Genomic DNA, 20742 nt, shown 5'->3' with positions numbered 1-20742 from the left:
GACAACGACAAAGAAATCCTACCGCTCAATTCTCGCCGTTGACGTTGTGGTGTATCATGAAAGGCCTTGCTATCGATGAAGGCAGTGTACAATAAGGGACCATTCTGCAACTACCTTACCGCCGCAGAAGTCTTCAGTGTTTCTTAAACCATGTTTTCAAACAAATATGTATAAATAAGCTTATCTTCGCGAGGGTGCAGGTGCAAATTCAATATGGCGGCCAACTTAATCAAGGAATTTGATTGGCTCAATATCTACCGGAAGTTAAGGATTTTAGTACATCGATATCTCCCGCGAAATATGTGTGTGTAAAGATAGAATTGGCAAAGAGAAACATCGTAAGTGATTATTGTCTGGTAAGATTTTCGTTTTTCAGCTCAGTTCTTAGTTAAAATAGTTAACCTTTCCTGAAACCGTCAAACAATATCGCTAGTATTAGATAATGTACTTGGAAAAAGGGGTAAAATGAAACAAAATAAATGTGTGATGATATTAATTCTGTTGGCCGTATTTTATATTCTTTTGAGTCGGAAGGGTACTATAATAAGTTTTAAATTGCTGATTATATGAGTATGGTCTTGTTGGAGTATGATCTCGTCAAAGACTGGTCGTGTTTATTAAAGCCCTGATTTATTCTTACGCTTTATTCAATGTTCAGCCACGATGGATGAGGGCCCGTTGCATTTTCCTGGGAACATTCGCTGCATGGGACTAGGCATGGGCGGCACAAGCACCTGTTGGAAGACTGGGGAGCTTGTAATGCAGCAGGAAAGAGGTGGTTATAGATGCACCGTGAAATATGCGGTTGGGTCCACTGAAGGAAGTTACTTGGTAAATGTTTGCCTAAGAAGTTACTGATATAAAGTTTTTTTCAACAAAAGAGACGTTCTGACTAGAAATCAGACTACATGTAACTCTCATAATAGAAGACTAGTATCAGGAATCCTGTATGCACCCCTTCTCCCCACCCCCTCGACTTTAAAATTACTGGTTTATAAATCTGGTCATCTAGTTTCAGATGTGTGATATACATTGTAAAGTTAATAATTCTTGCGATGGTTTATAGATGCATTAAAGGCAACTTTGATTGAATTACCTTACTGGGGTAGTGCTAACACTCGCCAATTTAGCCAAATGCTAAAACTGACTTAAATTGGCTGAAGAAAAAGGGCTTGATTTGACATGTTTTAGCCAAATTATAACCACTTTGATAACAAATTGACAAAAATGTGGTGATTTGGCTAAGTGAAAAAAATTGCTAGCGCTACCCCAGCCTTATATAAAATAATTTAGCATTTCAAAACACAGCCACCCTTAAAATGATATCAATTTAGAAGATAACTCAGTAATTTATATTTTTCATTTCATGTTTCAGTTAAACAAAGAAACAGTTAAAAATGTGGTAAACAAAAGTCGCATAATCATCCAGTTAAACAATAGTTCTAAAAGCATTCATATCCAGGGTATGGAACCAAGTCAGAAAAAATACCTGGCAGATTTACTGAATAAACTCCGAGCAGGTGACCTTCCATTGAAAGGTAATGTTTTTATATTGGAAATAAACTTTTAAATTGATGAATGTAAGGTTGTGAAATTATGAGGTCTGCATATCCAAATCTTTTCATTTTTTGATCTTATAGATATAAATGATATAGGTATATAAATATTGCTTAAATATGATAGATATATGTAAATGTATATTTGCACAAGTTGACTTTTACAGATCACATTAGTAGGTTAGAAATAAGCTTAATTATTTTTCACATTTTTTACGAATTTTCTGATATAGATGTTAATTCATAAATTGTTACTGAGTACTTACTTCTAGCCCTCTCTGATGTCTAATATTGGTTTGAAGTTTAATTAATCATTTTTTATTACTTAATTCTAGCCATTTTCTGTTGTTGTTCTCCAGGACATATAGATACCTCCAGACCCAATACCACAGTAATAAGCTCCCCAGTGCAACCCTCATTGTACAGGCCAACACCACAACAGGTTGCCACACCTGCCAGGACACCTGTATCTGAGAAACTTAAGCAGGAGTCCAGGTAATTATTAAGACGTTTAATAGAAATTCAGTCAGTCGACAAAAAAGCTTTAAAGAGTGTGCTCAGTCCTCAGACTTAAGCCCCCTTTACACTGGATGGCATCCTTGCTGCATCCCATAGTACAAATCCATTTGAGAGTTTAAATAAAACTGGCCAATTATTAAGTATTCATTTTGCAACCAAAGCGATGCTTGTGCCTCCTTTCTACGATCACAGCAATGCCAGTTTCATGGTTGCACAAAAGACACCGTCCAGGGTAAATGTTTAATCCTGGAAGGGCCTAAATGACATTGCAAGACAAGACTAATTAATTACCCTATTGAATGATGGAGGTCTATATGTTATCATGTTGTCTGGGATGTCCATTTGGCTCTATCTGGTTTAGTTTAGTTCCCATCCAAACTTCCTGTCAAAGTATAGTAAAAATTAAGTGACAGCCAAATATGTTGATAAATTTCTTGCTGTGAGAAGGATGTTCATTTTTGTCCACATTTTAAGAAATGTTTTGATAATGTTAACAAATACATAGAATTTGAAAGTTAATTTATAGACTGATATGAACTGTGATTTTAAGGGTTCCCAAAGGAAAGCATATAATATTTGACATCTCCAGTGGTGAAGATTTAGAATTTGATGAAGAGAAGGAGGACAAAGAAAATAAGGAAAACATAACCAGTGGGAAGTAAGTGAACCATTTTTAACATGTCATTATTTGAAATGGGAATTATTAAGTAGTGGGACTTTATAAAATTTTTGTGATTTTCACAAACTGCGACATGAATCTATAGATTCATGTCGCAACCTCAGCTTGGAATGTCAGATGCGACATGAATCTATAGAATCTATAGATTCATGGCGCAAAATCAGCTTGGACTCTCAGATGCGACATGAATCTATAGATTCATGGTGCAAACTCAGCTTGGACTCTCGGATGCGACATGCACCTATAGATTCCTATTGCACCCCCAGCTTAATTGGACCAACTGGTATTAATTAATAATAGCATTTATAATAATAAACAATAGTTATAATAATGATAAGTAATAACTTAGGATCAAATTTGAGTGTTTCCAGAACCTTTGAAATGGGGGATCTAGGATTATACTTTACATGCATATATAAGCAGTGAAATCACTATGTCTTTTATTCCCTCCTCCATCCCATATGGGATTTGAAGAGCTTAAAGGGGCACCAGAGGTCATTTTTTTATTAGTTGAGTAGGTTTGGATTCTAGCAATAAAGGGGCACCAGAGGTCATCATAAGGTGGGCAGCTAAGCAGATACAGAAGTTTATTGACAATTGTCCTACATTCAGGCATGATCAAATACAAATACAAAAAGGAATCCGCAGTGATTACCGTAAACAGTTAGATATACATTATCATGTCTAAACTAATGCAGGGAAAGGAAAGAGAGGTGAAAAAAAAAGTACAAGTACTACACAATATAGATCAATATGGGGATCACCCCACCCCAAAAAAATCTAATTCAACTAGAATAGGCTACACTAAACCTTATATTAAACTTTCTGTTGTTTAGGGGGATATGAGAACTGCATCATGTGTTTATCTAGGTTTTATTCAGCATAGATGCAATTTTCATATCCCTAGCTTAAAAACAATCAAAAAGAAAGTCAGATGTGCATTTTGTGATATCAAAATCATTACATTGCAGTATGGTAAGAAAAATTCACTGATGGACTCAGGGGCTGCACTGCCCAGTATATCTCTAACCTGGTTAAAATATAAGTCTCTCAGTAGAGCATAGCAGGGAAAATGGAACTCATCTTTGACTGAGCACATGTTGCACAACGTGCATAGCCTTTTCTCTATCGGTATTTTAGGGTTCTTGCGTCCCCCCCCTTGCTATAGCCAGATTGTGTGCACTTATTCTGAATTTGCAAAGGTCTGTAGCTATGGATTAATTATATGTATATTTCTCTTTTAAAATCTTTCTTGAAGGTGCTGTAGGTGCGTAATTTTTTACCCTCCGTGTTCAGGGATGCTAGGTGGGCTTTAAAGGCCGAACAATAGGAGCTTTGGATGAGAGGTTTTATTGTGGAAGAGAGTGAGGTCTTAGGGTGTATTCCCAGAGATTTAGATCGATCCAGAAATTAAGATATAGAGCGACCTAACTCCCTGGGGGTTTACGCTAAATTGCAGTCAGCCGAGCGCGCACCATAGATAATTACCCCTTTACAGCTTTTAGTGGGCGGGGCAGACACTTAAGCCAGCTAAGCTGACAGTAATCTAGTAAGACTCCCCAGTAGGATAGATCGATCTAAAATCTATGGAAATGGGGTCTTAGATCGCATTCACAATGAGTTGAGCCAGGCTTTACAAATCCTGGAACTAAATATGGCGGACGTACATGAAAGAAAAAACGCCTAATCTTTTAATAGTCTCTCCGCCTCTCACACGTCGTCCCTGCGGGGTACAGTCATTAAATTTCGGCTCCGTTCGCCATGCGGAAGCTACCTGAGAAATATTAAGTGCGCATGCTCATCAATTAAACTCGAGGTGAAGAAAGCATGGTGGCTGGAGGCAATCGAAAGAAAAAAAGCTCTTCTGTTCTATAATGTTTCAAAACAGAGACGAAAAAAAATGAATTGGCCCGTAGAGCAGCAATGAATCATCTATCTACGGAGATAATGTCGCCAGAGATATTCACGGAGATACTCACAGAGATACCCAGCCAGGGGGGGATAGTGCATATTGTATTTATTCCATTTTGTATCCATATATACTTTAACTTAAAGGCAGGTACATGTAGCTAGGGTCTCATGAGTTTTGTCTCATGGGGTTCACTTCTTTTTAACAGAAGTTGCATTATGGCAGTACCGTAATGCATTCACCTAGTATTCAGCTATCTTCCAACTTACCCAAAACTTGCATCTACAGAGTTCCAGTTAGCACACTGTTTTATCAAAATTGACCCCCAATTTAAAATGTATTGCGTCTATTTGACACACACTTACATGTATCTCAGTCCTCAGTGTAACATTATTTACTTGTTTTTGTAAATGTCAGTAAAGTTCAGAAAGTTCCATTAGTGACATTCTTTAAATGACCTTGTTCACCTACAGCTTTCATGTGATAAGGTCTGTCATTGATAGGGATGGTCTGGTGGCAGACTACCCCATGTTCAAGCAACTTGTGCATGTTCACAGGCATATGAATTTAGCAAGTTTTTCTAAGCATGTGTTAACAGATGACTACAAAGATTTGTATCCATTCTTTTGCAAGTTGGGTATTATGGCACTGGTTATCCCAATTGGTAGTGTGCCTTGTGAAAGAGGATTTAGTTGTATGAACAGAATCCACACAAAATCGAGGAGTAGATTAAAAGTTCAGAGCATGTGGAGAGGTTAATGTTACTTTCCATAGAGGGGCCAAAACTTGAAGAGTTTAATTTTGGTGCTGCCCTTGCAAAATTTAAAACTGACAAAAACAGAAGGAAGTAAAAAAATAAAGTGATAATAAATGACACTTATTACTAATGTTGTTTTTATTGCTTCTTAAATTTATTTCAATGTGCTTTCAAAATTTTAAATTCTTGATCCCTAAATTTTGAAAATGACCCCCATTGTGGGGGTGAAAATGACCACTACGTGCAAAATCTAGTGGAAACCTTGGTTCTGGTATGTGAAAGTGATATGGGAAACCCAATCCCTTCATCATTCATTTGCTGAAAGGTTTAACTTCACTTAGGAGGTCAGTGTAAGTAGTTGCAAAGGAGAAAGTGAACCTACTGTACATTGTAGCAGCAAAAACCCATTTCCCAACTACCATGGCCAATAGGAGCCTACGCATTTGTCTTTTAGACGCCCCTTTACATGCAAAAACGACATGCAACGTGTCTGTTTTGTATGTTATTAAGCCCTATAGCAGCGGAATTGACAAGGCCCATGCCCAATTTGTCTTTTACTACAGAGCTTTGAGCCCCAAAAATGACATGGATGTGTCTGTTTCGCCACTTACTGAACTCCATAGATACAAAATTGATACAACCCATGTCACTTTCATCCTTTAGACCCCATTCCCAGAGATTACATCGATCCAACTAGATCGACATAACTCCCTGGGGGTTCACGCTAAGTAGCTGTCAGCCGAGCAGGCACGAAAGTTAATAACCCCTTACAGCTTGTAGTAGGTGGGACGGACATTTAAGCCAGATTATCTGACAGTAATCTAGTGAGACCCCCACAGGGATAGATTGATCTAACATCTATGGGAATGCGCCCTTACTGTGGATTTTCGAGCTTCAAATGACCAGCAAGTTACTAAATAAGCATAGCTATGTCAATTTCGTGTTTTATAAGATGCACAGTATAAGACAAATGCAGCGTGGATATGGTCAATACGCATCTATGGGTCTTAGTGAATGACAAACAAGACATGACCATGTGAATTTAGAGTCTTATAACATAGCCATTTGAAGCTCAAAAATCCACAGTTACCTAAGAGACGAACGCGACATGAGTCGTGTCAATCTTGCATCTATGGACACGGAATTAAGTAAGTGGCGGAACAGACACAGCCATGTCATTTTTGGGTCTGTAAAAGACGAACGCGGCATAGACCTTTACCCCATTCACACTACGCTCAGTTATCCAGATAAGTTGCGAATTAGGTCACAATTCGAATAAATGCAGTAGTGTGAACGCAAGAGTATTTCTGTAATGTGAATTTTCAAAAGCCTGCAAGCGAGGTGGATTTCTAAGCGCGATTCGAATAACTTACCGGAATCGACACCTTTACAGATCTTACTGCGCATGTGTGCAGATAAGTGCGAGTATCTTTGAACGCTTGTTTATTACTTTAGCCATTGCACCAAACGTATTTGGAGGTCACCACTCACTACAACATGAGGAAACATAAACTTATTTTGCCATCTTATACTTCTCAAGAATGCTGGAATGTCTTTTGAGTTGTATTTGTCGTCACAAATTTTTGTTGGTATTTTAAGATTTTCTGGGCGGCGCATGCGCGAGTGTTCAAAACAGGAAATTTTCAACGTGTGATTCAGTTTCGCTTAGCGTGTGTGAATGCAATATGGAATCGAATTCCTGACGAAAAATTCAAATTATAGAAATGCACATTTTTGCAACTGTAGTGTGAATGGGGTTCTTGTCAATTCCGCTGCTATATGGCTTAATTACATACAAATAGACACAATGCATTTTGTTTTCTCATGTGAAAGGGCGTCTAAAAGACGCACGATTAGGCTCCTATGGGCCATGGTAGTAAACAATTCTTCCATGGTGATAGTGTTTGAAGGATATTTTTATGTGTATTAAATACTTTCTTTGCTCCCCTAGTGTACTAATATAAGACTTAAATGTTTATCATTGTGTTATATATGAATCTTCAGGCCAAAAGTTCCAAGAATATTCCTAAATGATATGAAGACTATTGCAAAAAGTCTAAAATAGATGCAGATATTAGTAGGAATCAATTTTCCTGCAAAATTATAATTGAAGACAAGAGTGAAAAAAGATCCCAGGTACAGCACACCAAAGAGACACAGAACTGAGGGTGACCCAATTTCAAGCAGCACACTAGACTCATCAACTTCTCCATATACATTTCAGTCACCCCAGAAATCCACAGTTGAATCTACTGCCTTTGCTGTTACAGAGAAATGCATATATTTAGTTGGGAGGAATAACATTAGCAGAAACCTAAATCAAATTTATATTGAAATTCAAGAAGACTATGAGGATAGCACTTATAAATGACAACCCAGAGTAGGAAAGAAATGAGGGGGGGGGGAGATTACCCATGAACATCTTTTAGAAGATCACATACATTGGAATGTGTGCTGACAGGTCACAAATCCCATAAGTAATCTGTAAGGTTAAAGGGATAACAACTGTTCGTAAGATGTCCATGTTTCACAATAAATACATTGTAAACAACTCACAGAAATATAATAAATGCTATTTTACCACCAAAACGGTGACTAACCCAAATTATTCTGGAATTTCTGCTTGTCTTCACATCATGTGACTTCCATAGATGGTTACACTCTGTAATAATCTCTTGAGAGATTGTAAGAGATAATTAAAAAAAAACAAAAAAAAAAAAAAAAAAAAAAAAAAAAAACAGGGACTAATTTTGAATGTGGAAATGGATTTATGAACCATTGGTAAGTATGGGAAAATTGTCCTTTACCTCAGGAAAATCCACTTTTTTGGCCAAATTGAACAGTTGTTGTCCTTTTAACAATGGAATGTGTTTATAATCACTGTAGCCCTATTGCAATATATAACGATTTGTTAATGCTTACATAAACTGTTTATACATTGTAGTACATTAACTTGCAAAAATATCAGAGTACTTTAAGAACCACTGACCACTATGGTATTCTTAAACAACATAACTGGATTCAGATATACCTCTTGAATGTGTGACAACACACGCACATAAATAAATAAATATATATGTGTGTGTATATGTAAATAAATGAATAAATATATATATGGAAAAAACATAGTGTTGTAATTTTTGCCATCAAAGAGAAGTTTGAAGCTACCGACTGAAATCTTGGATTTATATCAAATTCTGAGAGTCCAAGCTGAGTTTGCGCCATGAATCTATAGATTCATGTCGCATCTGAGAGTCCAAGCTGATTTTGCGCCATGAATCTATAGATTCATGTCACATCTGACATTCCAAACTGAGGTTGCGACACGAATCTATAGATTCATGTCGCAGTATATGAAAATCACAAAAATTTAATAAAATCCCACTACTTAATAATTCCCATTTCAAATAATGACATGTTTTTTATGGCCCATACTGCATTGGTGTTTAAAAAGGAAGATAAACGCTAATATCCCTGTATGTATTATAACAGAAGAGGTACAAAAATATATACAGTGATTGAAAAATAACAGTTAACTTTATTAGTATGCCTATGAATGTGCTCTGCAAAAATCGATACCAATTTCTATATACCTGTATAATTATTCTATTACAAAATTTATCTATAATGCCATCCTTTCTCAGTCAAACTCCAAGTAGAAGTGGTTCATCAAGGAGCTTCTTGGAACGAGGCCAGGAGAAATCCCATGAAAGTCTTCGAGCCACAACTGCCAAGCAGTTCTATGGTGCTGGGCTCTCTACACCTAGAGAGTATGGAGGGTTTGCATTTAGGTATGTGTTGGGTGATGAAGACAGAGAGAGGGAAAGAGAGAGGTATTGTTTTATTGATTTATGAAAAGGTATTTGGGCAGGAACATCCTTATCCAGTGACAATGAAATGATTTGCTACATACTTTCTGCTTTTGCTTTATTTAGTCAATGTCAAAGAATAGCTATGTACACAGTCTTATCATAAGTTCTTTGCAGATTTTTAAAAATGTGTTTTGTGTACTTGGGCATTGGGGTTAAGATAAAAAGTAATTCTAAAAAAAAAATAATACTTCTTTGTAAATAAGCTGTTACAAAAAGTCTCCAGAGCAGAAATGCACTAACATTATCTATTTGTCAAATACATACCTGAGTCCTGATTAGCTCTTACTTGTTTTAGAAATTGCACTGCTTTTCAATCATGTTATTTCCAGGACTCACATCAATAAACGTAACCCAGGATTCCTCAGTGATCCTCACCCTGCTAAACGGTCCAGGCTTGCTGATGATGCCTTGTCTTATACCTGGAAGTCTAGTAAGCCAAGTCTACAGGCAGTCAACAAACAACAGTCAGAATTACAAGGGTAATATTATTTGTTGCATTTTGAAAGATTGGTTTCCATGGTGTCCATATAAAATTTTTTTAATAAAACAATTGAAGTTTGCCATATTTAGTGGTTTAAGCCTACGTTGCTCTATAAAGCATTAATATTATTTGGATCTGTAAATAACTGACAATTCTCATGTAGTGATATTTTTGTTTCATTTAGGTTCTCCAACCTTGGTAACACATGCTACATGAACGCCATATTGCAGTCCTTGTATGGCTTGGAGCCTTTTGCTGCAGATCTGCTGAAAACCAAGTCAGTCTTTTTCAAGATGATGAACAAGGATCCTCCATCATTATATTTGTATGTGTTTGGTTTGAACAGTCAGTGCTATTTGTAATTGATTCCTTTAGTCAGCTTCTCGTAGTTATTATATCTGCCAGGATTATATTCTTATCACTAAGTGCAATTGTAAAATGTTTTATATACTTTTGATTAGTATGACAAAGAGTATAGTATAAAGTTTTTCCCAAGCGTAACTGTGCTATTCTTTTCCAACAGGGCCTTGTACAGACTGCTTCTTGCCAAGAAAAGACAAGGAAAATCTCCAGAGAAAAAAAGAGAACTCCTTAGAAATGTGAAACAGGCCATTTCAACTTCTGCAAAAAGATTCTCAGGAAATGAGCAACATGTAATATTTTATTAAGATAGTCTTTTGAGAAGTAGTTGGTACATTAAAAGCAGTATTGTTGTTGGTATCAGAAATCCACCTTAAATAACTTTTGTTGACAGACCTAGAGGGTAAAATATGCAGTATTATTCATTTATGATTATTATTTTCCTGTCCCTAGGATGCACATGAGTTTTTATGTCAAGTTATAGACCAGTTAAAGGAAGAGGTGATTAAAGCCAGTACAGCCACCCCCAGTCCTGACCTAAAAGATAAAAATATGTTCATGCAGTCTTCCATAATCAACCCAACAGTGCAGAACTTTGAATTTGAAGTTCTTCATACTATCCAGTGCCAAGAGTAAGTGCTAGTAGTATCAACTAATCTAACATTGTATAGATTTTAATAAACTTGAGTGAAGATTGCTTTTTTAGCAAATGTTAACAAAATTGACATGTCTTGTCAATTTTTTGTGTAATTTTTTTTTATTATATTAAATCTTTACAAAAAAGGAATATGCCTAATTTTTTCATTACAGTTGCAAAGAAGAAGTCTCCAAAGCCGAGCAATTCAATGACCTGTCCTTGGACATGCCCAAAAGAAGGTAAACTGTCTAGCTCTTTGGATTTTTCAAAGTTAATAAAAGTTATTTTTAATGTTCTGTAAATTCTGATCATTTGTGTTGGTTTTACCCAGGGATAACATTTTCCTGACAATCATCGGTGGACTTCTGACTTTTTGGGTGGTGTTGATGCCTACAACCATATTGAGATTTTTCTCATGTTGGCAAATTGCCAACTTTTTGGGAGCCAAAAGGTCTCATCCCTGATTACATTGGCAGATTTTGTAGTATGTTCTGATATTTTTTATCTACACTGAAAAAGTACTTTGAATTTATAATAATTGGGTGCTTTTTTTTTTTTTTTCAGGAAAGACCAGGAACCTCCACCAACAATCCAAGATTCCTTAGACCAGTTCTTCAGGAGAGAGTTTTTGGAATATAAATGTGAAAAATGTGGAGCATCAAAGGCTCGGGTTACACATAAGTTTACAAAGTTGCCAAGGTAGGAAATGTTGCTTCTGTGTTTATTTAATTAGTCAGATTTGCCATGAAATTATTCTATGCTAGAATGTTTTAGCATAAACCAATTTGAAATTTGTCTTATGAAATTTCCCATGTAACACAATTGAATAATTGAGTTTAGTTAGAAAAATTATATGTTGATCATAATTCTTATGTTTGTTCCTTTATTAACATAATTATAATTGTGTTATAATTTTTTATTCTCTGGTTTCAACCATTAATCAGAATATCCCATCTGACTATTTTTCATTTTATTTTTTAGAATAATAATCTTGCACTTGAAAAGGTATCACTTCAATGTTGGTAATTCCATGCAGGCCAAATCTGGGCGTAGTGTAGGGATTCCTAAATTTTTAACACTACAGAAGCATTGTTTAGAAGAAACCACACCCCCATACCCAGCTGCAGTGCCATCTGCCATACAAAGGTGAGAAAAGTTAATACAAGGTTATCATGTTAACATTGGGACAAAATTATACGTAATTATACTTTTTAGCTGCTTTTGTTTTTGCACTTTGCTCAAATTCACAACCAGATTGATAGCATTGGTAAAACTGGAAAAGGGATACACAGTAATTTGTAATGTTTATTGTTAGAAATAAATCAATTTTTTTACTAAATTTGGTAAACTCACTTAAGTTAATAAGCCAAGTGTAATTGCATGGATACCAAATGTTATTTTATTGATGCTTAGATCAACTGACTGTATACCCAATTGTTAATTTTTTTCAGTCCAAGAAAAACTGCTTTGGATGAGATTTCCCTGGAAAATCGAAACCAAACTATTACTGACACCCCCCGACGCCGCCTAGATTACCCAGTACATAGCAGGTAATAGACAAAAGTTACTGGCATCATGGCTTTCAGTTAACTTTATGCTAGATTTATCCTATTTTTATTAAGTTAGTTAAGGTCCAAAATAATAATTTCATGCAAAATGATTGACAAAAACTTATATTTAATAACACAAAAAGAGGATGTTTACTGTAAAAGACAGGATAGTTTAAGCATAGTGGGCTTTAGATTATTGGAAATATTATATGCAGAGTCCCCAGATACAGGACAGCTATGCTATGGGTATCTCTGTGTACATTACATTTAGTATTTTAATTTTAGTGTATGGTAATATTGAGAGTCACGATTTAAACTAAAAATACACACAAAACTTGGTGTCTGTAAACTTGATTTGTATACAGTATGCAAAACATTTTTTAAACTTTTGTTTTATTATTTTGCTTTTGTTTGTTGTTGTAGTGAGAAGAAGTATAAATTCCAACGTATACGGCCTCCAGCCTCTGATTCAGACAACGACTCTGTGCAAAAAGTTTTGGAACTCAGCAAACATGAGACTTCAAAAGAGGATATGGAACTTAAAAAGGTAAAAAAAATGTGTGATGCCTTTCTCTGAATCCATAAAACGGTTACTGTAATACATTCTAAAAGCATTAGAGTTAATTATACCTTATTGATGATTTTGTTTTAGGCAATTGAGCTGAGCAAAATGGAGAACGTGAAAGATCCCAGTGCTAATGAAGCTGAAGAACTTGACCGAGCAATTCAGCTCAGTCTTGGTAAAGCAGAAGTATGTGCAACATATTTAGATTAGAAAAAACTTAATAATGTCTCAAAAAACACTTTTTAGTTGCATGAGATGATTAATTATTCATTTTTTGAAATTAAATTTATTTTTATCTCTCTATATATTATGATTAAAGTTGCAAGAAAACTTAAAATATTAGTGGGACAGGTGGACTAACTTTGTTTTGTCTCTATTTTTTCTGATGAAGCCATATGTAACTTAATTTTTTTTTTTTTTTTTTGATAACATATATCTTTTTGCTGTTTAACTTTAGGGGTTAAATTGTTATATTGCAGAAGCAGAAGACAGCTGAGGCTGTGCAGTATGATATGGGCAGTGAAGCAGAAAAACAGATGAGCAGTGAACTGGACAGGCATGAAAGTCAGTTTATTAGTAAGTAATACATCAAATATGTTTATTGTAGGAGTGCTGGATGGATTATATAGGTAGGAAACTGAGTTCTGACTTTCCAGGTTCAGTTTCAAAGATAGCTGAATTGTAAGGAAGATTTTCTTTGCAGTAATATGCACAAAACTGTCTTTCTTTCAGAATAAAGACAGCCTTGTCACTGTTTCAAGTAAAGAATGGGTGATAAAGTGTACAAGTTTGCTGAAATCCTTAAGGAGATGCTGTCATCTTCATTATTGACATTATTGAAATTGCTGTAAATTTTATTAATGTTAAATGGTTATTTCAGTAGAAAGCAGTAACATTGAAAGCCTGAGTGAAGAGGACCAGCTCCAAGCAGCACTGGAAATGAGTTTACAAGAGGCAGAAGATGTGAAAAACTCCCAGGATCCAGAAACTGGAAGCACTTTACAGCTTATTTCTGAGCATAATGACATTGACATGGACAATGTGGCATTTGACGATGCATCAAATCCAGAAAATCCCTTTCAGTTAAAAGGTGGTTCAAAGGAAAGTGTTCTTGATTATTATGATAATCAAATTGATACCAGGCAGCAGGAAAAACAAGATGTCCAAGTGCCTAACTCTAAGAGAAAAAATGAGGCAGTAGTTCATGATCTGCCACCAGAAATAATTATTAGCAGTGATACGGCTAAAAGCAGCAGTGAACATGAAATTGACTTCACGTCTTCCACACCTTTAAAGATGACAACTCAAACTTACTCACTGAAAAATTTGAAGCGCTCAGTGGAAAAGAAACCTCCTGTCACTGGCACAAAAGGTATGAATGAGTTCTATTTTGTTCAAGATCAAACTTATTTTATTATGTTGTATTATTTATATTGCACTGTTTGCATAATGTTCACAATCTGCTTAAACCACTGAGCATTTTATATGATATATTTTAAAATTTTTATTAGTATTGGCTCTAATGAAAACCAAAATCTTCCAACTATTCTGATGTTGATTTTGTAGACAAAGAATCCCACAATGAATCCAAGGACCCCGATTGGATAAGGGATCACCAAAGAATGCAAGAAGATGAAGCAATGAAAGAGGCTATTAAAAAAAGTATTGAAGACATGAAAGAACAGGTAGAACAGTGCTGGATGGCGAAATGTAATGTGATGTGATGTGATATGCTAGATGGCGAAATGTGATTAAATGTTCACAAGTATAAAAATATCTAATTCAGATTGCTATGGTAGACAGAATTCTTCAGTTTGCTAATTACACCATATTCTTGACTATTTGTGGTAATTCCTTATAAAACATTTTTCCTTTTTTTTTCAGCCAAGGGATTTTGATAAAGATTTGGAGGACGAACAGTTAAGAAAAGCCATGGAGCTTAGCTTGAAAGGTATAAGCTTTTTGAATAGCTGCATGAGTGTTTGTTTGGATTGAGAATAAAATATGAAAAGGGAGATTGAACATAAGAAACAAAAAGCATACAAAGGAAGAATTTTAGTGAGAACATATCAATGTATTATTTAATAATGTATTTTTCAAAAAAAAAAGAATAATAAAAAAAAAGTACAATTTCTTCTCAGACGCCTACCCAGCTGGTGTTATGGCTAACTATGACACAGAAGAGGAGGATATTGAAAACGAGTCGACTTCAGACAGTGATGATAAATGGTATCAAGAGAAACTAAAACATAACATGGAGGTAATCAAGGACAATCATGTTTGCAGCATCATAGTTTTTTCTGTTTCTCTGGGTATAAGGCAAAGCCCAAAGCAAATTTCAATTAAACTTGTATAGAGGGAACAGCAGAAAATTTCTCATAAAAAACTGCACTGTTGTAGGTTTAAGGTTATCAGATTTTGAACACAACTTCTACAGTGTGTGCCATTTTTAAGTTATAAGTGATTGTTGTTTATTGAAAGGGGATAATAAATCTACCAAACCTGTATAATTGTTATTTCAGCAGGGAGACATGCCCTACTCTTACAGATTAATGAGCATTGTCAACCATCTAGGCAGTAACTCTTCCTTTGGTATGTTATTTATGGTTTTGAAACAAGATTCATTAGTACTGCTTGAATTTTTGTTTTTACCCATTATAAATCTTCATTGAAATATAGACGTAAGTGATTGTTGTTTAGAAACCTCATTTTCAGTCCAAAATTGATTGATGACTCTCTGTAATATGCATTATCAATATTAAATATTATGTATGATATCATGTATGTATTAAGAACAAATGCTTAAAAGTTGACTGTCGTATTTTTTTCAGGTCACTATAACAGTGATGTGTATGATCTTAAAAAGAAAAGCTGGTATAGTTATGATGATATAGAGGTCGCCAAGGTCTCAGAGAGAAGGGTACGCACAGACAGGGCAACAACTGGGTACATATTCTTCTACATGAGCAAGTAAGTTATTGCTTATTGACAGTAAGTGGATCTACAAAAAATATGTGTTTTTGACTCTTTCAGCAATTGACAAATTACTCACAATCAAACAGGAATAATTTGTTGACATATTTATTTTTCTTAACAACTTGAAGATTTTTTGACCAATAAAACTGATCAAAACCAAGATCCCAAGAAGTTTCTAATAACAAGAATCCCATCTTTTCAGAGAAATTGTTGACGAACAGGAAAGTGCTTACAAGTCTCTTTTCCTAGAGCAAAAGTCTGTTGGAAGTAGCAGCATTTAGAGTTCTTCCAAATGTAAACCATTAAAGGGAGATCAGAGTTTAAAGAAAACATGCATTCTGTCAAGTTTTGAATAGGTGCATAATCCAGTCTTATTTATGTCTCTCATTATCTCTGAAGGGTTTATTTAAGATTGTTACCCCTTGTAGTTGGTATACTAAATTTTACATAGTAATGTATCATTCATGTATACTACAAAATATTCATTCAATATTATAGTTAAGAATGGTGCAAATGCAGTGAAATGATTGTTGTAATATTGTAACATGAAATTATTCTCTTCATTTTCATGATAAAACAGATGATAATGTATCTTACATGTAGGCTGTTTTAACAATATAATTAAAAAATATAATTTCAAAATAATTCAAATAGGTGCAAGTAAAACCATTGCTGTAATTTTGGAAACGACATGAAACTGTTTCTCTCTTCATTCTTTTGATGCATGATTACATCTTAACATTCCCTTGGCTTCATTAATTTTTATAGAAATTGAATAAAGCTAAGGTGAGACTTGTCAAAGTTTGTGTTTATCACGTTGTATTGGTAAATGGTTGTTTAGAATAAATTACCATTAAGTTAAGTGAATGTGTCCTTGTTATATTTAATGAAGTGAAAGAACAGGCACAGCATGATTACAGCAAGTTTTATTCAGAAAAATATATTAACATGCCTACACTGACAAGTATATATGGAGATGATACTATGTTAAGCACCAGCACTTCTACAAAATTTACATGCATTGCACTTCTATGGCAAGGAACTATCCCCTTTTTTATTCCATGCTCCATTCTTACTTTCTACCAAACATTCAATTTCAAACAAAGCCAAAGATGGTATGTAATTCTTCTGCTTTTAGGGTGAAATGGAGCCTAACTATGGACGTTTTCTCCAGAATATTTTCCAACAAGAGTCCTCACAAGCCATGACATTTCATGACATGATTTCATTTGACCTCATCCTTATAATTATTTTGAGCAATGGAATAAAAAATGATTAAGATAATCAAGGAATACTGAATTGTATTATACTTATGTGCAGAGTTAACTTGACAAGAAAGCACCAGTTCCTTTTGAATAAATGATATGATTAACTTTATATTTATGCTCTATTAATTTAGCCTCTGCCAAAACCTACCAGGAACCAACAATAACACATTATGTATGGAACATTCCAGGCCAAGTAACTCCAAATTTATTTTTAATAAAACATTGAAAAATTTGTGCATTTATAAATTGCTTTCTTTGTTTAACTGTCTGAATATCATTTACAGTTAACTTGAAATATTAAAAAATTTTAGCAAAATTTGGAGGATGCTACAAGATCTCACAAAACTTACCAGAATGGCTGGTAAAAAAAAACTAGCCTCCAGAGTAAAAGACACTTAACATAATTCTGAGACAATTCATTAACAACTTAAATGAATTCAAGAAAATGACTCTTGCAATGTTACAGTTGACATAATTACTTGATGACTACTAACCAACAACTCACTTCAGAGCATATAATTAACTGTGTGTTTATCAGCACTAGTTTTTGTGCTTACAATTTTACTTCAACAAAAATATATATCAACAAAAATACACTATAAAAATGTAGATTAAACACATGTTAAATTGTTTTTAAACATAGTTCTCCGAAAAACAACTTTGTTTCACCTTTCAGACTTAATGAATGGCATGTTGTTCAAGTTTCAAAGTCGTTCAAAGTCCTTATTTCAAAGCAAAATCTTTTTGTCTAATTAACAAAAGAGATTGACTTAAAAATGCTTTTTCACTTTCAAAGTGCGGGTTGATCAGCAATCAAGAACCAGTTTTCAAATAAATCCGGAAACATAAGTGCTAAGCAGCTTACACAAAAGCATTTTAAAATATAAAATGGCTGTGATTGCAATTTACAACGCAACACGAAAACATGGTTTTGCCTATAATAATGCCCAAGTTTCCTTAAGATTCATTCAATCTTAATCATACCCTGTAGCATTTAACAGTCCAATTCTTCCAATGTATAGATAACACTCCAGCAAATATTTACATTTGATAAGCTATATTACCTGTATGCCCAATGACCAACAAATAAATTAGACATTTCAATAGAAAGTATATCACTTCACATTTACCTTTAATCTCCACTAGTCTAACTGAATGTGTCACAAAAACCTTATAAATATTTTGATTTCCTTTTAATTCAAGGAATCTGACATACAAAGAAGAGAAAACAATTCCACATTTATATATACCAGACTTGTGTATATAATTTATTGCTAACTTAATATTCAAACCTTCATTGCCTATTTCAGTTCTTTGCTGTCCTTTGTTTTATTGTATGGATATCACAGATACTTTAAATAATAATGTTCTCAATTTAAATTAGTTCATCTTCTCGTGTTGGATTTGGAAATAACATGCCTACAAAAAGAGAAACATAAATTATATCAATGTATAAGGTATCTAAAGACTACCATGACAGTGCAGAGAAAATTTTTGTTTAATTCAATGTAAAACTAGAAACTTTCAATTCAAGTTGTAGTGTTCAATAATGAAAAAAAACTGATCAAATCTAATATAAGATAATAAATAATTATAAAATTCACTTCCATTGAAAGTATTCTTTTTTCATGCCTTACCCTGAGTGTGGTGAACATGAGTCCTAGCTCCCCATGCTCTAGGTGACCTTCCATTAGATCATCCACAAAGTGGATCTCTGCCCCTAGATGGCGTATGCGTGCCCTCACCACCACATACATGAACACTGGGAATAGATCATCCATGCACCACATGTATTCACAACCAAGATTGTTCTGGACAGCCTGGAAATAATATATATTTTTACATATATGTGTACGGTAATCACTCACAACTGGTTTGAAATATGTTTAGACATGTACAAAAATTTTGGGTTGATAAAATTACCTGAGCATTGTTTTTGTTTGTTTGTTTGTTTTTGTTTTTTGTGAGAACATTAAAAAAACTTACACACAAAACTGATTATGTAACAAAATATATTGTAAGTTAAAATAGTAAAAAACAATTTAGCATTATTACGATTACCTTATTGACCTCATCAAAAGTTTTCTTTATCACATCCAGCTTGTCAGCTGGACCAAAACTGGTGCTGAAATAGTAACAAAAGTTCAGTTGCAGGCTATCACTGTGTAAGGTTTGAGCCCGTAATATGTTGTGTTTGTTGTGATTGTGTTCGGTGCATGTCGTTGATGTTTGTTTGCGTACGTGGAGGTCACAGGTTGGAAGACCACGCCCCATAAATTTTGATTTGCACCTGAAAGTCAGAGGGAGTTGCAGGCAGGAATAATTGAAATAGTTGTTCTAGTGCTCTTGCAGATATTTGTATAACAATAAAGCAATATCAACCCAGAGCTATCGGCCTGTTACATTTGGCACCCGAACAGGGATGCAACTTTGAAGGAAAAGTGATAGCAGATTTGTGTTCCATAGCAGGTATAAAGAAGTTGAGAACAACGCCATATCACGCTATGGGAAATGGGCAATGTAAACGCATGAATAGGACCCTACTTGATATGTTAGGCACATTATTGCTAAATCGAAAGTTAAATTGGAAAAAACACATTGCTTTTCTGGTTCATGCATACAACTGTACGCCTAACAGTTCCACGTCATTTTCACCATACAATCTGATGTTTGGTAGGCACCCTGAGTTACCCGTTGATGTAGCATAGGATGTTTCCTCAGAGAGAGACAGTAAATCTCAGACCGAGTTCATACACGAATTAAAAAACTGATTGCGAGAAGCTTTCAACATGGCAAAAGTTCAAATAGAGAGGGCGCAATCTAGACAAAAGCAAAATTTTGACAGAAAAACAAGGGCGGGTGTTTTGTCAATAGGTGACCGTGTTTTAGTTGGGAATGTCGCATTCGATGGTAAACACAAGATTGCCGACAGATGGCAGAGTGAAGTGTTTGTTGTAGCAGAACAGCCGAATGATGGTATTCCAGTGTATGTAGTGAAAAGAGAAGATGGTGCAAGAAAATCAAAGACACTACATCGAAACATGTTACTTCCTATCTTTGAAATGCACCATGAAGAAGAAGAAAAACAGAATGAACAACAAAATAAAAAACAAAGCGAGGTACGACCCACAAGAACTAGGAACAGGCCGGCATGGATGAATAATCAAGATTGGATATTGTAAATAGAAATAAAAACTATAGCATAATAAATATAAAGCAAAGTATGATGTCGTTGTTTTTTTAATGGTGGAACCCATTTCGGGGGTAGGGGAGAACGTAAGGTTTGAGCCCGTAATATGTTGTGTTTGTTGTGATTGTGTGCGGTGTGTGTCGTGGATGTTCGTTTGCGTACGTGGAGGTCACGGGTTGGAAGACCGCGTCCCATAAATTTTGATTTGCACCTGAAAGTCAGACGGAGTTGCAGGCTGAAACAACTGAAATACATGTAGTTGTTCTAGTGCTCTTGCAGATATTTGTATAATAATAAAGCAATATCAACTCAGAGCTATCAGCATGTTACAACTGTATTTCCTTTTTGGAAATGAAGAAAACTAGCATTAATGTGAAATTGTAAACTATTCAAAAAGTGTCAATACCCTTGTTGATACAAAAT

At 34.8% G+C, this 20742-nt stretch overlaps 2 protein-coding genes across 7 annotated transcripts in view; one reads left to right on the top strand and one right to left on the bottom strand.

Moving 5' to 3' along the window:
• Window positions 1–166: 166 nt before the first annotated feature.
• LOC106163914 (ubiquitin carboxyl-terminal hydrolase 37) lies at window positions 167–16723 on the top strand. Of its 4 annotated transcripts, none has more exons than XM_087005237.1 (24): window positions 167–338; window positions 659–831; window positions 1463–1538; window positions 1916–2051; window positions 2626–2733; window positions 9065–9211; window positions 9622–9771; window positions 9958–10098; window positions 10297–10426; window positions 10587–10765; window positions 10944–11009; window positions 11335–11469; window positions 11752–11916; window positions 12222–12320; window positions 12744–12867; window positions 12973–13071; window positions 13365–13461; window positions 13766–14257; window positions 14452–14570; window positions 14770–14836; window positions 15027–15145; window positions 15408–15477; window positions 15717–15855; window positions 16064–16723. In XM_087005237.1, the coding sequence occupies exons 2-24, from the start codon at window positions 664–666 to the stop codon at window positions 16140–16142; spliced, it is 3105 nt and encodes a 1034-aa protein (XP_086861363.1). In that variant the 5' UTR covers window positions 167–338; window positions 659–663; the 3' UTR covers window positions 16143–16723. The 4 variants fall into 4 exon arrangements, with proteins under 4 accessions (XP_086861363.1, XP_023933295.2, XP_023933293.2 ...); XM_024077527.2 differs by having other exon boundaries at window positions 1376–1538; window positions 13769–14257; XM_024077525.2 differs by having other exon boundaries at window positions 1376–1538.
• A 46-nt stretch (window positions 16724–16769) lies between these two features.
• LOC106163905 (alsin) overlaps window positions 16770–20742 on the bottom strand; it is a 35458-nt gene continuing 31485 nt past the window's right edge. For all 3 annotated transcript variants that reach the window (XM_024077524.2, XM_087005234.1, XM_087005235.1), the window contains 3 exons: window positions 19191–19254; window positions 18767–18949; window positions 16770–18548 (listed from right to left, as the gene is read on the bottom strand). In XM_024077524.2, the coding sequence (XP_023933292.2) occupies window positions 18510–18548; window positions 18767–18949; window positions 19191–19254 (286 nt within the window). In that variant the 3' untranslated portion in view covers window positions 16770–18509. The remainder of the gene's footprint in view (window positions 18549–18766; window positions 18950–19190; window positions 19255–20742) is intronic.

The sequence above is a fragment of the Lingula anatina genome, chromosome 2 (assembly GCF_051362555.1).
Source record: "Lingula anatina isolate TDL-2025a chromosome 2, LinAna3.0, whole genome shotgun sequence".
Lineage (NCBI taxonomy): Eukaryota > Metazoa > Brachiopoda > Lingulata > Lingulida > Lingulidae > Lingula > Lingula anatina.
Note: the sequence above shows the minus strand (reverse complement) of the source record. Positions and strands in the feature narration are given on the sequence as shown.

Bases quoted from the DNA above. Each gene is read 5' to 3' on its own strand.
- LOC106163914 (XM_024077525.2), top strand. From the start codon at position 664: ATGGATGAGGGCCCGTTGCATTTTCCTGGGAACATTCGCTGCATGGGA. The intron at 832-1,375 runs GTAAATGTTTGC...TTCATGTTTCAG, and splicing joins CCACTGAAGGAAGTTACTTG to TTAAACAAAGAAACAGTTAA. The intron at 11,010-11,334 runs GTAAACTGTCTA...TTTTTTTTTCAG, and splicing joins TTGGACATGCCCAAAAGAAG to GAAAGACCAGGAACCTCCAC.